The 22,514-nt window shown below is 36.3% G+C and overlaps 1 protein-coding gene across 2 annotated transcripts in view; it reads right to left on the reverse strand.

Moving 5' to 3' along the window:
* Window positions 1-683: 683 nt before the first annotated feature.
* The window catches only part of SGCG (sarcoglycan gamma), a 124,677-nt gene continuing 102,846 nt past the window's right edge, over window positions 684-22,514 (reverse strand). For both annotated transcript variants that reach the window (XM_080798720.1, XM_080798721.1), the window contains exons 6-8: window positions 18,250-18,322; window positions 3,855-3,978; window positions 684-1,492 (exon numbers count right to left, since the gene is read on the reverse strand). In XM_080798720.1, coding sequence (XP_080654846.1) covers window positions 1,319-1,492; window positions 3,855-3,978; window positions 18,250-18,322 — 371 coding nt within the window. In that variant the 3' untranslated portion in view covers window positions 684-1,318. The remainder of the gene's footprint in view (window positions 1,493-3,854; window positions 3,979-18,249; window positions 18,323-22,514) is intronic.

Raw genomic sequence — 22,514 nt, forward strand, 5'->3', positions numbered from 1 at the left:
AAGGCCAGCCCATTTTCATAGGTTCACTGTGTCCTATTTGACTTACATAGCAACACATACAACCAGCTGGTATTAAAGCTACTTTCAAAAATGAAGAGACTCTGGGGCGTCTGGGTGGCTCAGTGGGTTAAAGCCTCTGCCTTCAGCTCAGGTCATGATCCCAGGGTCCTGGGATCGAGCCCCGCGTCTGGCTCTCTGCTCGGCGGGGAGCCTGCTTCCCTTCCTCTCTCTGCCTGCCTCTCTGCCTGCTTGTGATCTGTCAAATAAATAAATAAAATCTTAAAAAAAAAAAAAATGAAGAGACTCTGATTCTATGAAGTAACATCTAGTCTGTTACTGTTGTGTAAGAGGTTAATACCCAGGCTGGGCAGTTTTGAATCCTACCACCTATTAGCTGTTTGATCCTAGTGGACTTTGGTTTCTTCACTTGTCAAAGAATATCATCATCCCATCTACACAGTTCTCACGCAGGCTGGTGTTTGGATGGAATGAGACAACATACCAGAGATTTTCGAAACAAAAACAGCTGTTCATACGTAGGATCACATTTCAGTTTAGTTCCACTAGCTGCTGCATGACCTTCTGACTTGTCCTAGCTGAACCTTTTTTAAATTACCAAGTAACTTGGGGGAAAATATTACCTCAAAGCGCTGTCATGGGGATTAAAGGAAGGAAGACAAACTGAAGTTTGTGAAAAATGTAGGTTGATTTTTATTGCTTATGACTATATATATAAAGAAAACATGACTGAGTTTATATAATTTATTCCTTTGATTACAGATTGAAAATCAGATTAACCCAAGTCCTCTCAAAACCTGACGATTTCTTGTGAAACCTGACACACTTTGCATTAAAATGAGAGAACTCGTGGGTTTGCGTGATATGGTGGGAACAGCACATAGAACTTTGGAGGCATTTTAGTATTGACGAATGTTACTTTTATGGGGAGTTAGATATTCACAGTTGAACAGCATAAATTAATTCCACAGAGCAATTAAATATTTCATTGTAGACTGATTATCCACAAGAAAGAAAAAGTCACAATGGCGCTGATGAAAATAAACCTAGTGGAATGAAAACTTTTTTTTTTGCTATTGCCAGACTTTTGTGTCTAATATGCACATACCACTCTGAGATCATGTATTTTCATCAGAACACCATCACTGGTACATTTTTCTGAGTTCCCTTGGAAAGCGTGCCCTCCTACTTTCCATCCACCATCCACCAGGAAGTCAAGTTGCTTGGTGTGAAGGCTTGAGGTCAGTGTCTGTAAAGCTCACTGAAATGAGGCAGGTGCTCCGTGGAGTAGTCAGGGGCTTTAGAGACAGATGTGACTGTTTTCATGGCACGTGGTACCTGCGCCAGCCACGGACAGGTAAAGCTTCCCATCCGGACAAACACAGATTTCATACAGTCTTTGTGAGTTGCCGGCGGCACCCTGAGTCCCCTGAACCAACTTGGGTAAACACACAGTTTCAGCATCAAGCACAAGCTGTTTGGGAGAAAACAAGAGATGAAGTGGTAAAGGAGAATGAACACGATAGCATGAAACTCCTATCTCAAAATGGTCTAAGCAGATTAGTTTCTTCTCTGCAAAGAAAGTGAAATAGGCACCTGACTTGACTTAAGACATTATCAGGCTCTTTTAAAGCCTATTTCTGTTTTCCATTCAGGCAGGGGCTTAATAACTCCCTCTCCAAACTGAAGAGAAGTCTTTTTTTTTTTAACCCATTGTGCTAGTTGAGCTAGGAAGATTTATGATGCTGTACTAAAAATACCTTTCAGAATTACCTGAAAAAAAAAAAAGTTTTGTTAATTCATATATGTCTTGTGACCTATTTTGACTTTATGCTAAATCACCTCTACCCCCATTAGGATAAAATACAGGCCTCAGAAATAAATTCATCTAAATAATTTTTACCTCTGAATGTTGAAATTTCTGCTGGTTTTGTTTTCCCGTGAGAGGACATTAACTTTATCCTATTAGCTACCAACCATTTCCCTAACTTCTAAAATATTATTTGAAACTCAGCTGCCTTCTCTTAGATGTGGAAAAAGCAGTAGATACACAGACCAAAGACAACTAAAATTAAATGAAAGCTATTGGGATTTTTGTTCCCATGACAATTTAGTTACATTGAAATGTAAACAGATGGCCATGAATTGAGGTTGGGAAATCTTTTTGGGAACAAGGAACCATCCTACTGAGTAGCCCAATCTTACCCATACCGGGGCGTTTACTTATTAATAAAGGAATTAAAGCGTGTCATGGGCGGGCATAATGTTTTTCCTTACAAACAATGTTGGACACTTCCTCTCATCCATGAACTCCACTTTTTTCATAACCTGATGCTTGCAGTCTGTATGCCCTCTTGGAAGACTGACCACTGCCATGGGCAGCAGTGGGTGAACAGTATTAGAAGCAAATTACCTTGTGGTCTGGGACACCATCAGAGTAAATGAAATTAAACGTGTACTGTATTTTTTTTTTTAATACAGAACCTACTTATGCTATTGTCCAGTGCTTTGGGTTCTGTGGCTACCTGGTTTTCATTAATGTGCGTTTAGCTTTTCCTTGTTGGCTTCTCTGCTCTCGTTTCTTATGGTTAATCAGTGAATATGTTTTCTAGTTGTTATTTTTTTTTCTTGCTCTTCTAGCAAACTCTAGTCACTGGCAGTCTACATACCCCTTCCTTGCTCACCTGCATTATCTTTATGGGAATATATCTCCTCACTTTGAACTAGCTCCCAGTAATAAGGGACATTAACTTAAGAGTCAGGCTATGTGCTACTATAAAAATGGCACCTTATTTGTGGAAATAAGTGAGACTATTTCAAAACTAAAATTAGTATTTTTTTTCAAGGTAATAGGTAATATATTCTAAGTATGAAGTGACATTATAATTTAGTAATGAGATTCCAAAATGCCTGACTTCCATTTTTGCATTTATCTGCTCTTGGCACCATAACTTCTTAAATTACAACTTGAAAGGGCTTCACTGGATGTCTTTTACATTCTACTAGCAGCCTGCCACTGGACAGGTCCTGTCCACACTCATGAGCTGCCTCTCATGGCCTCCATTTGCTGCCTCAACCACACCTTCCTCTTTTTTTTTTTTTTTTTTTTTTTTTTTTTTAATATTTTATTTATTGGACAGACGGAGATCACAAGTAGGCAGAGAGGCAGGCAGAGAGAGAGGAAGGGAAGCAGGCTCCCTGCTGAGCAGAGAGCCCGATTTGGGGCTCGATCTCAGGACCCTGAGATCATGACCTGAGCCGAAGGCAGAGGCTTTAACCTACTGAGCCACCCAGGTGCCCCCACACCTTCCTCTTAATATCAAATTAATATAATAATTTCAAAATGTTGCCACCCATATTACCACATTGCTTTCTCAATGTCCTGTGACATAGTTAAGCAAATCTTATTTTTCCTACTGACAAATGAGAAGATAGGTCCAGGTTTGGAGAAACCTGTTAATGTTCCTGAACTCAGGTAATGAATCGATCTAGTCCTAGAGCAATCAGTGTGGAGAGAGGGCTCTACTGCCTCATTATGGCTTTGGCTTGTACCAGTGATGTTTTATTTCTGGACTTGAAGTTCCAGATTTTATCCTTATTGTGGCTGACTTTTAAAGCTCTAATTTTTCATATTTAATTTTTATTTAAACATAATTTGATGTGAGCAAGTGTAGCGTGCAAGGCAATACCTGGTCATGGTTGTCATTTACAGGTAATGCCCAGTTGACCCCGCCCCATTGAGAGTAGTTGGATCAGTAGGTATGAAGAATTGATAGTTTCTGTCTGCTCCGAAAGTCATCAGGACATACAACAGGAGCTTCATACACCAAACTCACCATTCCATCACTACTTTGAAAAATGATATCCATTTGAGAAAGAGCCTCAATTTTCCCAGCATGAGCTTTAATATGAACACCCTTTGGGGCATCCATGCTTAGACTCCGTGTGGGGGATTCTAATCTGAAATGAGGGAAAGAAACAACAAAAAAATAGTATTAAAAAAAAAAAAAGCCACCCGAGGAATCCCTCACTGAATGGCTTCGCATACAAAATACAGTTAATAAAGTATATAGTATCATGATGTCATTCTTGAATGCTAATATAGTGTACATTCTTTACCAAGAAATCCAGAAATAATGTGCAGTAAAGAAATTAGCTTCCCATCAGTATGAGTCTACAACATTACTATCCTCTAAAAACATATAAAAACATTACACAGCTGTACCCCCCACATGGCAGTTTCAGATGGCAGGGTTAAGCACTCTGCATATCACACTAGAAGAAAATGCTATTTCTGAATAACTTTGTAGAACTATCTTTTTACTGAAAACACAAACCTGTCTGGGAAAAAGACAAACTTATGGGTAAGACATTCATTGGCTACCTCTTCATAAAGTAGAATGTAAGGTTAGTCTTTAGGTTTTGTTTGAATTTATTTATTAATTTTTTTTTAAAATTTAGGAGGATTAGAGGGCAGATGTGAAGATTTCTTTTGGGAAAATACTGAACTGATAGGGTTGGGATACAGAATGGAGACTGCCTCAGCTGGCTTTGTTTTTGCATAATTCATCAGAATCTCCTTGTGACTAAATCAAACTTAGAGAACCAGGAGTATATGAGTCAGAGAAATTCCATTTGGTTCTGCCTGAAAAATACTAAATTTCCACCAGGTGGCACGACATGATCACTTGAAAGATTTTTTAACGCCTCAAACCCAACCCGCCGCAACTCAACCCTACCCAACCCAACCCAACCTAACCCAACCCAACAACCTGAAAGGCTGATTTGATTGAAATGTTTAAAGATCAATGAGAAGTGGAACAGGATGCAAAGAGTCTGTAATCCTCTCACAGCAGAGTAAGATTAGAGTAGGCAGTGGTTAAGAGAGAGAAAGTGGAGTGGCTCCAGAGGAAAGCGGTACCTTGGGTCATTAATTTGCATTTGAACTGACTGAATATTTATTCTGTGAATGTTTAGCTCAGAGGAATTGCTGCCTTTAAATTGGCAAGTTTTTGTCTACCACTGTTTGTCACAGAAAACAAAGTTTCATTTTTTTATGTACATCTCAATATGTAAAATTTGATCTGTTACACATTTTGAAATTCATGTTTACTTTGAGTACAAGGAAACAGACATTTATAGAATTTACTGGTCAAATTATGTTAAGCTTAGGTTATGGGGAAACGCTTAAATACATCTAGATGATTCGGTCTGCTGACTGCCTGCCCATTTTGCTATTTGATGTCTGTTAGTTGTCTACATTTTTCCTGCATGGATTGATAGAAAAAAGGGGGAGGAGATGGGGAAGAAGAGGAGGGGAGGAAGACATTTAAGCAACTTACGGAGGTCTGGTCCATTTCAGGCAATCCATTTGTGATTTTAAATATCTTAGTGAAGGTGAGTTTGTATCAAAGATTAGTCACCGAACAACAAAATGACTTCAACAGGGCCAACTACTAGTTTTTAACCATATTATAATATGGTGCTTCTGGAATAGCAAATTTCTTCCCCTTTTCATTGTTTCTAGCCTTGAAGATGAAATATCTCAATTCAGCACAACTTGGGACACATTCTACCAAAAAAGGCTGTGATTAGAATGTTCTGAAGTATACATTTCCATGAACACACTGAAGAGCAGTCAGACATAAAACAACTCAGTTTTTTTCTCTTTTGTTATATTTTATTTTGCTACTTGGATATCCAACCCTTTCATCAAATATGTGAATATATAAATGTTTACTCATCACTTATATGAGGAACAAAACATTTTGCACAGTGACCCAGAAATATACCAAATAAATAAGCTGTGTGTGTATACACATGCACACACAGTATAATATACCTTCGCCCATACTCACTTCTGAATTTAGAGAATATAACTAGTCAAGCATGTATGATTGTAATATTTATTGCTCATGTCAGTTAGTGCCATTCAAACAAAGGGGAAAAATTACTGAAATTTATGGATAATGTCTTGATTTTAAGCTCTTTCAGGCTTACATTAAGCCTAAATTTTGTAAATAGGATAAGAGACCAGGAAGCATAAATACAAATTGACAAAAAAAGCTGGTCCAGAGGTAGCACCGGCCAAATCATGCAAGGGCTATATTAAGTCCACTGATAGGACATGCTAACCACTAAACTATGTTAACTGTGTTGGTCTTTGATCTAAAAGTGTGGGGAATAATGTATTTCATCATTTAACCCTTATTTGTTAGGCCCCTATTATGTGCTCTTCTAGATTTATAGAAAAACAGTAGCAAACAAGGCAGACCAGCTTTCTGCCCTTAGGAATCTAACATTCAAGTGGCTTAAAGGATGTAAGCAGAGGAATGACAAGATTACATTTTTGCTTTAAAAATATCACTCTATAAAGACTGGTCAGGACAGATGAACAGAAGCAGAGCTCTGCCCTCAGCCCCCAATTACATACAAATGCTGCATAAAATACAATCAAAAACATTAAAACACATACTAGGCATAAACAACAACAACAACAACAACAAACCCAGAAAAACAAAGAACATTTTCATAGTGCCAGAACAGAAGAAACTCGAAACCAGAGTGATGAATGGGAGTTGAAATGCTGGAGCCCTTGGAGGCATTGGGCAGATAAACGCCTTGTGGGCTGGTATTTTAAATTTCTACAGGGAAGGAGTTGTGGCCAACTGGGGGTAAGGGAACAGTGTTTGGAAATGGGCTCTGGGCATACAGATGGGTGTTGAAACACAGCATGATAAGAACCCTAAAGCAGGCTGCTCATTCTGGAATGCGAGCAGAAAGTCTTGAATCACGCATTACTGTAGAACCCAGTCCACACACTATTCAGGCCTCGTATAAGCCCAACCTGAGAAATACCCGTGAATGCTGGCTTCAGAACAGTGCCCCCTGCAGGGCCCTGGCAGAAGTGAATGTGAAACGGACATTAAAGGCAAAAGTTAAAAGTCTCCATGACAAATTCTCCCAGATGAAGAGCCAAAGAGGATGAGCTCCCAGACAGAATTTTAAAACCACATGGGAGAATCTGCCAACACGAGGAACTGGAAATAACAGAGCAGTCAGAAAGGGGCTAACACTAAGTTTAGAGCATCCAAAGTGATAAATTAACACTCATAGAACAAGACCAGAATAGAAAAAGAAAGATTTAAAAACCAGGTAAATAGAAATTCATGAAATTAAAAAAAAAAATAAAGTCTTCTGGTAGAGTGAATAGTAGACATGCCATATAGCAAAAGAGAACAGGACACCGTAATATAGATTTGGTATTTTGGTGGGAAAAGAAGAAATGTAAAATTGGAAATACATGGTTAATGTTTTAAAGGCATAAAATAAAGCACAGAATTTCAAAGGAAACTAATGACTATTAAATACAAATGTAAAAATTATTTAAATGGGTGATACAGCAATTTAAGAGCTTATTTAGTAATTAAATAAGATCTGGCCAGAGGGCTTACAACTAATGTAATTTCAAAGCAGTGAAGAACAGATGTAATGTGTTTTGAGATACTTGCTCTAACCTTTATGTGATATTAAAGTATCTCTGCCTTCTATAGATGAGAAAGTCAAAGAAACTACTAATACTATTGTGGCTTGTTGAAGGAATGCTAAATTTCAATCAGAGATCAGTGAAAATGAAGGATTTCTTTTTCACATTCAAAATCATTAACCCACTAAATTCTGTTTTCGGACGCCCAGCAGATCCACAGACCACAAGTGAAGAATGCCAACGCTCTAGAGAGTGAGGAGACACAGGTATGAAGAGATAATGTTTAATCATTTTCCAGAACTGAAAAATAACATGAGTTCCTAAAACTGAATAGGTACACCAATGCCCAAGTACGAATTAAGACATATCCAGCACCCAAATGCTTTCCGGTAAGACTGCAGAACAGTAAGATTATGAGAAAGTCTTAAAAGTATTCAGAATGAAAACAAATTGCTTACTTACCAAAGACCCAAAAGTAATGAATAATATCTTAATAATGCTGATATAAAATTGTCAGTCTGGAAATATATCCCAACTTAGCCATCATTCAACTATGAAAGGACTAGACATTTCAGGCCCAGAAGGAAAAGTTTCTGTCAACGTAGATTGTCAGTGGAGAAAATACTTATAGAAACTAAAACCAGAAGAAATGAGTATTTTGGTAGAAGCAGTGATGGACATTAGAAAAAAAATCAACACAGTATGTGAGAAAAGCTAAATCTGTATTGCCTAAAAGACATAATCAGAGAGAGGAATAAAAGCAAAGTTGAAAAAACACGCAAAGTGAAGTTTGGATGGGAATAACTTTCTAAATTCTTTGCTATACTTTGAGAAGAGAATGATAATGATGAACTTGATTAGAAAGTATTAATTTATCTCCATGCATCTAAAATATAAAGGGTAATCATTACAAGAATGTCACCAGAACCACTGGAGGGAAATATGGCAGGGAGAATAAGGAGAATTTTAATAATCCAGCCAAAGGTCAGAAACAGCAACAACAACAACAACAACAAAAAAAAGAAAAAGCACAGTATATAAAACATAATACCACAGAAATATGTCAAATAAATCAGTGATCTTAATAAATATAAATAGTTAAATTCACCTATTAAAAGTTAGAAACTTAACTGTAGGGGATTAAATCGCAAATCCAGAAATTTAACCCATAGCAAACAATTGAAACACAATGATACACCCCACATGAGAAAGCAAATCTGGTTGGATTAAAGACCTAAATATGAAAAATCAAAGTGTTTTTGAAAGAGTTCACTCCCTTCACTAATGCTCAAGCAGTAGTGTCCAATAAACCCAAGTCCCTAAGCGTTGATTTTCATTATTCTGTTATTGGATGAAACTTTTTTTTTAGATTTTATTTTTTAAGGAATCTCTACACCCAATGTGGGGATTGAATTTACAACCCTGAGATCAACAGCTGCACACTCTGTTGATGCAGACAGCCAAGGCAGCCCTTTTATTTTTTGGTAGCGGATGAAACTTTCAATGCTTCCAACTGCTTTTGCTTGCTGAATTGATGAAATGTACTATTTTTGTTTTGATATTTTATGATTTTTCCTCTTTTTTTGGAATTTCCAGAATTAAGGAAAACCAGCCATACCATAAACTGTCAGTTACCATGAGGCACAAATTGCTTTCCTTGTTTAAGTATATTCAAGATGGTAACCTGTGATAAATGAGAAATAAACCTTTGGGGCAAGAAATGTGTTTATGCAAGCTGAGATCAATCAATAATTCATTCGTTAAGTGTGCATTTGTAGACACTGATTTTTTTAAATCAATGAATTGTTTCAAAAAAACACTAAAACAGAAGGAATTAAATTCCCAAGATACCACTTTCAGACTGTTACACAACTAGATTAAATTATTAATTTCCTAGAGAAATAAAGGTGGTCAAAATTGACCCTTATTAAATGTATAGGTTTAAAAAGACAAATTTCCATAAAAGAAGAATTACACTATTAAGGAATTATTTTTAAAAAATTAATCAGACCCATATGATCTCACGGAGAATTCCATGAAACCTTTAGAGATCAGAGCATCCAACTGTCCAAAAATTATTCCAGAACATTGATAATGAAGGAAATCCTCCTAATTTTTGAAGCATGAATAACACTGTTACCTACACTTTACAAAAACAGCACACTAAAAAGAAAGCAACAGAACAAGTATGAAGGTTCTAGATAAAATATTAGCAGGTAGAATTGAACATCACTGTAAGGAAAGAATATACTGTGACCAAGGAAAATTCATTCAATGAGTGCAAAATTGTTCTGGTATTAGAAAATCCATTAACCTAATACACTGTATTAATATACCTAAAGGATATATAAATATAAATATCATCATAAATGCTAATGAGCCTTTGAGAAAATTTAACAGCCATTCAGTGCGAAATAGAAACTGATATTTATTTATTTATATTTTTATAAAATACACATTCACATCATCTTACTTAATAGAGGAACACCAATTGCATTTGCCTTCAGGCTGGGAAAAAGCAAGGATGCATACCACCTCCACTTGTTTCTCAACTGCTCTACTGATACTGGGACATGGAGTGAGATAAATCAGTTGGAGACACAGAGTTGGAAAAGAAGGTATAAAGGTATATCTATTTGCAGATGCTAGGACTGCATACCTGAAAAATCCTAAGGAGCCAACATAAAATGGGCTCAAAGAATAAAAAGTTCAGTAAGGTTGTTTAAATAAAATTAATACACAGCAATCAGTGGCTTTCATATCCAAAACAATACTTTGTCAGAGGATTATGATGGTACATAGGATAAAACCTCATTTATAATTGAGACAAAGATGAGCAGAGATGCTTAGGGATAAACTTAAGAAGTATGTAAACTCATTAAACTTATTCTTGTTAAACTTAACTAGAAATATGTCAAGAAAACTTTTAAGTTCTCCTGAAAGGACAAAAATAGACTTTAATCAATGGAAAAACACCCTATGTTTTTGGATAAATCATGTCAGTTTGCCCTAATTTATGAATTAAACATAATCCTAATAAAAGAATATGCTTTTTCTTGAACTAAACAAGTTAACACTCAAGTTCATATGGAAAAATAAGCAAGAACTGACAGAGAGATATTGAAAGAGTCAGTACAAGGGTGTGTGGATGTGTGTGTGTGTGTGTGTGAGAGAGAGACAAAGAGAGAGAATAATCCTATTTGACTTGAAAATATCTTCTAAATCCTGTTTAACAAGGTTGGTACTGGGACCTGAATAGAAAGTCTAGCTGAATAGAGTAGAAAACATACAAACAGACCCACGTGGATACGGAAATTTAATACATGCTAAAGGTTGTGTTTCAAATTGTAGCAGCAAAGGTAGAATTTCTAGTTAAAAATCTAATTGTTGGCACCTCTGTTTGGCCGACTGGAAAAGATAAAATTAGATGCAGACCTTACACCTTATACCTCACATAAGAATAACCTCTAAATGTATCAGGGATCTACAATTATCTTTATTTTTTTTAAAGACTTTATTTATTTATTCATGAGAGACAAATAGAGTGGAAGGCAGAGGGAGAAGCAGGCTCCCCGCTGAGCAGGGAGCTGGATGTGGGATTGGATCCCAACACCCCGGGATCATGACCTGAGCTGAAGGGAGACGCTTAACTGACTGAGCCCCTATTTAAGGCACCCTCTACAATCTATCTTGATGTAAAAGGGAAAGCCAGACCAATAATGGGGCTGACAACTTCCTCTTTCTGTAAGGAAAGTTTCAAACTATGGTTTAAAATCCAGATTTAATGAAAAAAAGAATAATTTTGAGTATATAAACATTAAAAATTAGTAGAAAGTGTTAATAGGAAAAATGTTAATATTCAGAATATATATACATTTTAATCCCTGTAAATCTGTTTTACAAAGTAATTAAAGAAGCAGAGCAGATGGAGTCAATTCCAGAAACAGCAGCCTTAATAACAGAACAAAAATATGAAAGATGCTTAACCACCCTAGTCACCAGGGAAATGAAATGTAAAATAACACACGATAACATTCATCAGCATGAAAAAGATCATAAAGTCTGACACTGTGAAATGCTGGTAGAAGGTGAGAAAAGAGACTCACACTGCTCACAGAAATTTATAAATCAGCACAAAGCACCTGGAGGTATGCTGGCCAAGTTTGGCAAAGTTCAATATGTTCACATCAGAAACCAACACTCTGTGAAACTAGGTAGAATAGCCAACCCAGAGCAGTGCTCTTCATGGCTGTCTGGAAGAAGTCTGAAAAACTAGGTGCCCATTACCCATTTTTAGGTTCACACTGTATTTTACATAAATTTAAGTATTTGCAAAAGATACCATTTCTGCCACATTAGAAACACTGTCATTTTGAAAGAAGACTCATCACTTTACAGTGTATTTGATGGAATCTAAAAGTCACGGAGAGTTGATTCCCACCAACTTTGCATTATGATCCAATATGTTAAAATTTTTTTGCTTAAATTGTCCAGGTTTGACTGAGAACTTTTGGACTAGGAACTCTTTCATTTGGCCCCTGTGTCCTTTTGATGTACTCGTGCTGTTTTGAATTTTTTTTTTTTAAGATTTTATTTATTTGACAGACAGAGATCACAAGTAGGAAGAGAGGCAGGCAGAGAGGGGAGGAAGCAGGCTCCCCGCTGAGCAGAGAGCCCGATGTGGGGCTCGATCCCAGGACCCCGGGATCATGACCTGAGCTGAAGGCAAAGGCTTTAACCCACTGAGCCACCCAGGCGCCTGCTGTTTTGATTTTTGAGCACGTCTCATTCACTAGTGCTGCAAAATGCTCCAAATTTATCCTCAACATTCACTGCCCCAGTCCTAGAATGTGCCACTGCTCTGAAGAATCCTGATTCCTTTTATTGCAGAATGGTATGAGAAACCAAGGACTGTGGGCACCTGGATGGCTCAGTTGGTTAAGCGATTGCCTTTGGCTCAGGTCATGACCTGGGGTCCTGGGATGGAGCCCTGTGTTCCGGCTCCCAGCTCAGCAGGTGTCTGCTTCTTCCTCTGCCCCTCCCCCTGCTCTCCCTCTCTGTAGCTCTCTGTCTCAAATGAATAAATAAAATCTTAAAAACAAACAAACAAACCAAGTACTCATTGCCACTGATTTTATTTTCATTAGTCGATCTCTCATTTCTAGAATTTGAATTTTGTTATTTTCCAAATCTGCCATTTTCATACTATTTTGACTTTGCCTTATCTTTATATTCAGTTTTTTGTCCTCTTTGAGCATTTTATTCAAGTCTGTTTTAAAATCTCTTACTTTGCTCTACTACTTAGAGTTTTAGGGGATAACCTGTAGTGGCTGCTGATTTTTTGTCTTTTCATTATTATATTATTATTATTATTATTACAGTAAACTCATTTTCAGCAAGGGATGTTTACCATAGGTGTTTTTATGTCACGGGTAATGGGATAATTTCTTCACTGTAGTTTGACTTTAATGTAGTTAACATTAATTTTCTAGCTTTGAGCTCTTATACAATGAGGTAGTATGGGTTTAGTCCTCTGATCTTAGCCAAAGCAAAGGCCTGTCATTCATGATTTCTTGTGGGTAACTCAACCCATGGACCAAGATGGGTTCACAGCATCTTTAGTCTACTAGGCAAATTGTTTCAAATATCTTTCATGGGGACCAGGGTTTACAAGGTATCTCAGTCTGGGCATTTTGTGTGCTCTCTCTCTCCCTCTGTCTGTCTGTCTGTCTGTCTCTCTCTCTCTCTCTCACACACACACACACACAGCTATGCCTTGGTATCACAGTCCTATAATGTATTAAATCCCAGCCTCATAGATCAAAAAAATAAACATTGTTAAAATGTCTATACTGCCTAGAGCAATCTATACCTTCAATGTCATTCCGATCAAAATTCCACCAGCAGTTTTCAAAGAGCTGGAGCAAACAATCCTAAAATTTGTATGGAATCAGAAGAGACCCTGAATTGCTAAGGAAATGTTGAAAAAGAAAAACAAAACTGGGGGCATCACGTTACCTGATTTCAAGCTTTACTACCAAGCTTTGATCACTAAGACAGCACGGTACTGGCATAAAAACAGACACATAGACCAGTGGAACAGAGTAGAGAGCCCAGATATGGACCCTCAACTCTATGGTCAAATAATCTTTGACAAAGCAGGAAAAAACATACAGTGGAAAAAAGACAGTCTCTTCAATAAATGGTGCTGGGAAAACTGGACAGCTATATGTAGAAGAATGAAACTCGACCATTCTCTTACACCATACACAAAGATAAACTCGAAATGGATAAAAGACCTCAACGTGAGACAGGAATCCATCAGAATCATAGAGGAGAACATAGGCAGTAACCTCTTCGATATCAGCCATAGCAACTTCTTTCAAGATATGTTTCCAAAGGCAAAGGAAACAATGAATTTTTGGGACTTCATCAAGATCAAAAGCTTCTGCACAGCAAAGGAAACAGTCAACAAAACAAAGAGGCAACCCACGGAATGGGAGCAGATATTCGCAAATGACACTACAGACAAAAGGTTGATATCCAGGATCTATAAAGAACTTCTCAAACTCAACACACACAAAACAGATAGTCATGTCAAAAAAGGGGCAGAAGAAATGAACAGACACTTCTCCAATGAAGACATACACACGGCTAACAGACACATGAAAAAATGTTCATCATCACTAGCCATCAGGGAGATTCAAATTAAACCACATTGAGATACCACCTTACACCAGTTAGAATGGCCAAAATTAGCAAGACAGGAAACAACGTGTGTTGGAGATGATGTGGAGAAAGGGGAACCCTCTTACACTATTGGTGGGAATGCAAGTTGGTGCAGCCACTTTGGAGAACAGTGTGGAAATTCCTTAAGAAATTAAAAATAGAGCTTCCCTATGACCCTGCAATTGCACTACTGGGTATTTACCCCAAAGATACAGATGTAGTGAAAAGAAGGGCCATCTGTACCACAATGTTTATAGCAGCAATGGCCACGGTCGCCAAACTGTGGAAAGAATCAGGATGCCCTTCAACGGACGAATGGATAAAGAAGATGTAGTCCATATACACTATGGAGTATTATGCCTCCATCAGAAAGGATGAATACCCAACTTTTCTATCAACATAGACGGGACTAGAAGAGATTATGCTGAGTGAAATAAGTCAAGCAGAGAGAGTCAATTATCATATGGTTTCACTTATTTGTGGAGCATAACAAATAACATGGAGGACATGGGGAGATGGAGAGGAGAAGGGAGTTGGGGGAAATTGGAGAGGGAGACAAACCATGAGAGACTATGGACTCTGAAAAACAATCTGGAGGGTTTTGAAGGGGTAGTGGGTGGGAGGTTGGGGGAGCCTGGTGGTGGGTATTGTGGAGGGCACATATGGTACACTGAAAAGAAATTTAAAAAAAAAAAAAAAAGGAAAGAAACCTAAAGTCCCAGCCCTTAAGCTCTATGACCTCCTGATATCTTATGTATCCTGGCTTTAGCTTTTACTCTGCTCTGACAATGAATTTCTTCTTTGTTACTGGGACATAAGAATGAGCTTGTCTTGGTTTCTAGTTGAGATGTATTTACAAGTATTTGAGCAATATTTCTAAGTATATAATATATATTTATAAATATTTATTTGCTCATTCATTCATTCATTCACTCATAAGAATGAATGAATAGTATTTACAAGTGTTTGAAACAGGAGTAAATGTTCCCATGTTCTTTCACCTTATTTATCTAATGAAGTCACACCTATATTACTGACTATGTGCTAGGCATCCTTTTGAGAAATTTACAAATAATAACTTAATCGCCACCACATCCCCATTGAGTGCAGAGGATTTACACTTTACACTGTGATATTAATGTCTACTGATTTCCTTAAGTTTCAGTTCAAATGCTTCCTTCTCTGTGACATCATCTCAGATTACCCTGGAAAGATTTTATGCTTTTTCTTTTATGCCCTCACTATATTTTGGACTTTCATCAGAACAAAGAATTGTATTGTTCTAACTTGTTTGCATGTTTCCTTTCCCAACAGACTTTAAAATTATTGAGGGCAGGATCCAGGCATTTTATTGCTGTAGAAATAGCAACCATTCTGGTACATAAACATGTTTAGTATATTTTTGCTGAACTTTAAAAAAAGAATGAATTATATCATGTATGAATGAATTATATCACATATGAATGAAAAGTAGCATGTCAGAATGAAGGCAGCATATCAGACTTTGTACTTTTCTTATGAATGATTTTGCTGTAAGAAATGTAAATATAGTTTAAATACATGTTAATTACCTTTCTTCTTAAAGAAAATAATTGTCATCCTTCTATGACTATCATTTGAGCACGTATCAAAATTTAAACTTGTGATATTTAAACATGTATATTTCAGAGATATATTTATAAATGCAAAATGATTTAAACCCTACAAAACCCATATTCATTGTTTTCAGGATATTCTAGAATCGCTCTCACTTTATTCAGGCCAGGAACAGTAATGGTACTAGACTCAGAAATATAAAGTGAAAGACAGTTTATGGTAAGAATTTACAGAAGAAAATATGAATACCATATTATCATTTAGAGGAGTCTGGTTGTAAACCAAAGAATAAATTACTCAGGGGACCACTCAGAAGAGAATATACCCAATGAACATGGACTTTGGAGTCAGAGCTGAATTTGAATCATCCGTTGGCTTCTATCTATCTATCTATCTATCATCTATTTAATTATGTTGGCTACATTTTAATCTTTGCTTAGAACATGCTGGTATCTAGATCTTGGGGATAAAGTTGCTTATTTTTAAGGTGGAGTTGATGATTAAATGAGATAAATTATGGGACAGTGCACAGATCCTGGCAGTTGAAGAGATTTAGTATTTGTCAGTTCATGCCTTCCATCCTTACCCCATTCCTCCAGGAATTTTTTACAATTTCAATATTTTCTTAATCACTTTGCCTGTAACACCCAGGTTATTGAGACACACTGCCCACCCCCCGCCCCACCCTTACTATCACCTTTTAGAAAGCAAGAGGATACTTTTCTGCCATTTCTTTTTTTAGCAAGTATAACTGTATAACCAGCAGATTGGTATAACCAGAAGATTATACCCTGATGGGACAACATAAGATAAATTTTTTTTTTAAAGATTTTATTTATTTATTTGACAGACAGAGATCACAAGTAGGCAGAGAGGCAGGCAGAGAGAGAGGGGGAAGCAGGCTCCCTGCTGAGCAGAGAGCCCAATGTGGGGCTCAATCCCAGGACCCTGAGATCATGACCTGAGCTGAAGGCAGAGGCTTAACCCATTGAGTCACCCAGGTGCCCCAAGATAAATGTTTTAATTTCGAGATCCATCTATTTTAAAACAGTGAAGTAAATTACTTCAAAAAGGAGTCAGGTATCTCTACAACTTACATTATTTTATAATTTCAAATTGGTTTTAAGAGGATTATTTTTAAAGATATTGAATCATTTTTCTATCCTAGAAACATAAAATGTTCTTCTTCCTAACTATAATAATTCTGTAATATTGATCTTATGATCCTTTGTTAAAATTAATGAAATTATTCTAATGTAATTAGAGTCACAGTTTATATTCATGCTACAAATATTCTGTAAGTGGGTAAGATGAATTGAACCCTCATTTGCTTTTGATTAACATTTAATTAGATATTAAAGATAAAAAATACATAACTTCCTAACTTTCATTCTTCTTAGTGTGATTATCTACTTGGTATAATAAGGATAATAAAAATGATTATTTGTATTCAACTTTCAGTTTACAAAATACTTTAAACCTAATAGCTAATTAAATCTTTCCCAAAATACATTGAGATATACATTACTATCAACATTTTGTAGATTAAAAAAATAGTTTCAAAAGGTTAGTTTGAGCAAGGTCACAAGACTTCTCTCTGTAAAACCAGGATTCCTACTGTACTTAATTTCCTCTATTATACATAATATGTTAGGATATTAATTGTTCTGCATATATTTCAAGTTCAAACACTGAATATAATTTTAAGTGATACCTTAGACTTTAGGATCTTGTTTTAAAAAATAGTATTTGATTTTGTTAGAAAATACAAATATAATATTGGAATAAACAGTTATAGCAATAAATGTCATTCATTCAGTAGTGCATTGATAAACTGAAGTACACATAAGCACACAGAGACTCTTATACGGAATAATTTATAATCTGGTACTAGGTGATTCTGTATATTCTGACATTATGTAAAGATGAAACAAAGGTTGAGGATATCATGGTAAGTGAAATACAAATACTGTATGATTTCACTTTCAGGACGTGCCTCGAGTTGTCAAATTTGTGGAGACAGAAAGTAGAATGGTGGTTTCCAGGGATTGGTAGAGGTGGAATGGGGAGTCGTTTACTGACCACAGAGTATTAGTTTTGCAAAATGAAAAGAATTCTGGAGGTGGAGGGTAGTGATGGTTGTACAACAGTGGGAATGTACTTAAAACTTTTGAACTGTATACTTAGAAGTAGTTAAGATGGCAAATTTTCTGTTTTGGGTGGATTAAACATAGAGTGGCACTTTTTACTTCCTTTGGATTTTAGTAAGTTAATGACTAGTTAATAAATGGAACATCATGAGGATAAAGACAATTAGTTAGTGGAATAAGATACGATCTGGTAATGACTGCTAAAATATTATTCCAGCACATATCCAGGTATCTTCCATAAGAGAGTTTATATTTGAACAAAATTCTTACCTCAGGTCCTGAAATGGGTCGGCTCTTACGAGGGGGGTCTCCACTGAATGTTCAAAAAGAGCACCCTCGGGTCCTAAACAAAGCCAGAGATGCAACATTTTACAACAGTAAAACAAATGACATCAAACTAATTAAACATTTAGTCTCTATATTAAAGCACAAGCAGATTTTTATCTTCTTGCTGCATTTGTACAGATGTGAGCAAGAAAATATAATTGATGTATAGCGACTAATGTATAGGATTTTTAAACTCTTCTGATAAGCTGAGATTATTCTAAGAGTGTCAGTGGCACTCTTACAAGGAACTATAATTTCGTAACTAGTTTTTAAATGTACAACAATTACTTAACCAGTTAGTGATGTTATAGTGTAATATGTATATGATGAATATGATGTAATCATTGTAATGCACATAAGTACAAAGAAGGCATAAAGCCTATAAACAGAAACATATTACCATTAAATAAGAGCAGTAATTTCTCTATCATTGAAATTGTCAACCTTCAAATTATCTGATCGTACTTCTATTATTATTATTTGGTCTCAAAGTAAATATTCCTCAGGACCTATCTGCATATATTAAAATAGATGCTTCATAAATGGTTTCATAAAATGACCCTTAATAAATCATTGATTTTCAATGTAACTGTATTTCCCTTGTATATGCATTCATATTTAATATTCCCAGCTATGATTATATAAAAATATATAACTGGTGCAACATCTGTTTCTTGTGGAAAATAGAACATACAGTTTGGGGTCATATAATCTAAATTTTAGACAGGGAAAAAAGTTCCACAGTAAAATATCATTATATAAATAATGCATTTAAATAATAGTATAATATGATTCTATATAAATATTATTTGTATAAGGAAAGTATAGTAATAGAAAAGCCCAGTCTTACAATGCTAATTTTTTTTTTAAAGAATGTATCACCATGATTAGACATAGTAAACGGTCTGGTCATTTCTGCTGTAAAATATCAGTAGTATTTGGATAATACCATCCTTCTTTCTCTCCTGAATCCTAGAATACTTTATGATGAATGGATACTCATGTGAAGATCTGTAGGAAGACCATGGTGCAAAATGAGTTGGGATGGCAGTGAAGACTTCATGGACAGAACCCAACACTGAAGGAGAAATTGCTCTAGGCTGCTCTATTCTTCCCTACCCATAGGTTCTTTTAATTACAGAAGTAGAGTTCGGCATGAATACCTCTGTTCAAACAGCGCATAATATATACCCAAACATCTGTTAGATTTTTATGTCTATATTGGTAACTAGTAAGATTGATTCCACACATACATTGAGTACTTATGGACTGAAATGAGTTTTTCAAGTGGTACAAAAACAAAAAAGATTTCCATTGCCCCACCTCACAGTCAAACCTTCACATAACATCTCTACTGCTTTCAATCCTTCACCACTGCAAACTGCCTTTTGCCTCAATACTCTAAAGAAGATGCTCTTAAGATAATCATGACCTCCATGATGACACATTCAATGACAGTTTCTGTTCTCATCTTTCCTGGAAACCAGATTCGGGGAACGCAGTCTCTCTTGGTATCAAGAAAATGGCTCCTGTGACATTCCTCTCACCACATTATCTGTTTCACACTTTCCTTGAGTGGCTACCCATCTTTTCCCTGGTTGGGCTCTAATACTGGCATCTCTCAGAGCACAGTTGGCTGATGATGTTCCCATTTACATCTCTAGTCAAGACCTCATCTCTGTGCAACAGAGAGCTCACATATCCAAGGGCTGACTCTAACATATCCACTTGGCTGTTTCGTAGATACCTTGCAACTATGCATCTAAAACATTAGCCATCTATTCTCTTTGCCTTGCAAATGTGTTCTCCTCTTCCGTCTTCTCCACCACCCAAAGAATAATGCCATCATCCAGAAACAAACATAATCTTTCCATCTTTGGAAAGATTTTGGATCTTTGGATCTTTGGATCATCAAAGATGATCCCCTCTCTCAATTCCTGCTACCCATTTGATCTACTGGCAAGAGTTCATATGTCAGTTCTTAATTTGGAATCATTATCTCCCTTCAGTGACCACTGTTACCTAGTCCAGGTCACCAGGAGATAGATACTGTCTTAACTACAGTTGACATTCTCCTAACTGGTCTGTTTCCTCTCTTTCCTCTAAGCAATATATTCTCCCTTATAATGATTATATTGATCTTAAAATGTACAGCAAATCAAAGAGTACCCTGTTTGAAACAACTCTTCCATTGCATTTTAAAAATGTTCTTATGTTACGTTACTCACCATACAGTACATCATTAGTTTTTTTTTTTTTAATACTTTATTTATTTGACAGACAGAAATCACAAGTAGGCAGAGAGGCAGGCAGAGAGAGGAAGGGAAGCAGGCTCCCTGCTGAGCAGAGAGCCCAAAGTGGGGCTCGATCCCAGGACCCTAGGATCATGACCTGAGCCGAAGGCAGAGGCTTTAACCCACTGAGCCACCCAGGTGCCCCCATCATTAGTTTTTGATGTAGTGTTCCATGACTCATTGTTTGTCTATAACACGCAGTTCTCCATGCAATAGGTGCCTTTCTTAATACCATCACCGGGCTCACTCATCCCTCCACCTCCTCCCCTCTAAAACCCTCAGTTTGTTTCGCACAGTCCATAGTCTTTCATGGTTTGTCTCCCCCTCTGATCCTTTCTTCATTTTCCCTTCCTTCTCCTAATGTCCTCCATGCTATTCTTTATGTTCCACATATTATCATATAGTTTCGCTCTTCCATTGCATTTAAAACAAATCCTAAATCCTTATAATGGCCAACAAGTATATGCAAAAACTTGTTTCTCTGTGTCTCCCCTTATACCAGGCTTTGTTTCAGACTTAAATATAATTAAAAAATAAAAAATCATGAAATAATAGGCATAGATAAGCTCACATAGAACAGCTATCAAAATGAATGTTAATTTTTAAACTCCTTATTAAAAACCAAAGTCTATTAGACTCGGTTAAAAAAAATAAATTCCAACCACACCTCTCTTTCAAGAGAAATGCAAATCATTTAATATGAGGAGAATTTAGGTTGGGAGGATAATTTAAAGAGGCCATCAAGCTCCTCTTATAGAAGTTTACTGAAGTCATCCCACAAGGAAGTGATGCTTAGGATCGTTGGAACCACCACAATTAAAAGGGGAATGTCAACACACTTAAGAGAAGCAAAGCTGGAGTATTACTGGACCACTGAATTAACCAAACTGAAGCTACCCTGACTCCAGACTTTTCATGTAAGATAATATATATTCTTATCATTTAAGCCAGATCTAATTCAGTCTTTTGTTTCTTTCACCTGAAGATTTTTAACCAATTGGCTAGGTCATCAACTGTTCATAGAGCTTCATTACAAAGTGTTTGGAGACCTTGGATATGTTCTTAAAGGATACGGTGATATCTTAGCATCTTCTAGATAATCTGTCAAGTATCTTTTTAAGGGACCTGGATTTATCATCTTTGTTTATGTTCACTTTTTCAGCTGTTGAAATCTTTTTCTCCAGATCCTCTTTTTCTCCAGATCCTCTTTTTTTTTTTTTTTTTTTTTTTAATGAGTTTGGCTTTTTTAGAGTCCACATGTAAGTGATATCACTCCATCACTTCTGACCTCATGTAAGCCTGCTTAGCTGCACAGGTGCAAATCAATAGACTGGCTTATCATTAAATCTTGTTTTCCTCAAGGGAAACTAGATACGATTACAGGACCATGTTTTTATCAATAAAAGTTGGGGAAATGAATCCAGCCTAGCAAATCCCTGCCAAGGAATTAAAGTATATTTTTTGCCAGAAGTCAGTTTTGGTAATGTTATAAAAATTTTTTTTCAAGATGAAATTTTGATGCTACTTCAGTAATATGTTCTACAATTGCAGTTAACAAAAGGGGCACACTAACTTTGGCCACTTGGTGACCAATTCTAATTTTAGGGGGAAAAATAAGACTGCTTAAAGGCCTTAGTCAATTTCAAAGTGAGTTAGTTATATTATTTAATCTCCTCCATAAATGTGATTTAAAAACAACTCTTCAGTTTCCTAGCTGACTATAAAGTCTAAATGGAACTTAAGACTTTTTAAAGAATGCTACTTTACTGAAATATATTCGACACATAACACTGAGTAAATGCAAGGTGTAAAACAAGTTACTTTGATACATTTATATATAACTGTCATTGTAGTGATAATTAGCATCCTTACTACATAATGGTCCTTTCTTTTTAGTGAGTGCAGTAATTAAGT

Source organism: Martes martes, assembly GCF_963455335.1.
Source record: "Martes martes genome assembly, chromosome: 3".
NCBI lineage: Eukaryota > Metazoa > Chordata > Mammalia > Carnivora > Mustelidae > Martes > Martes martes.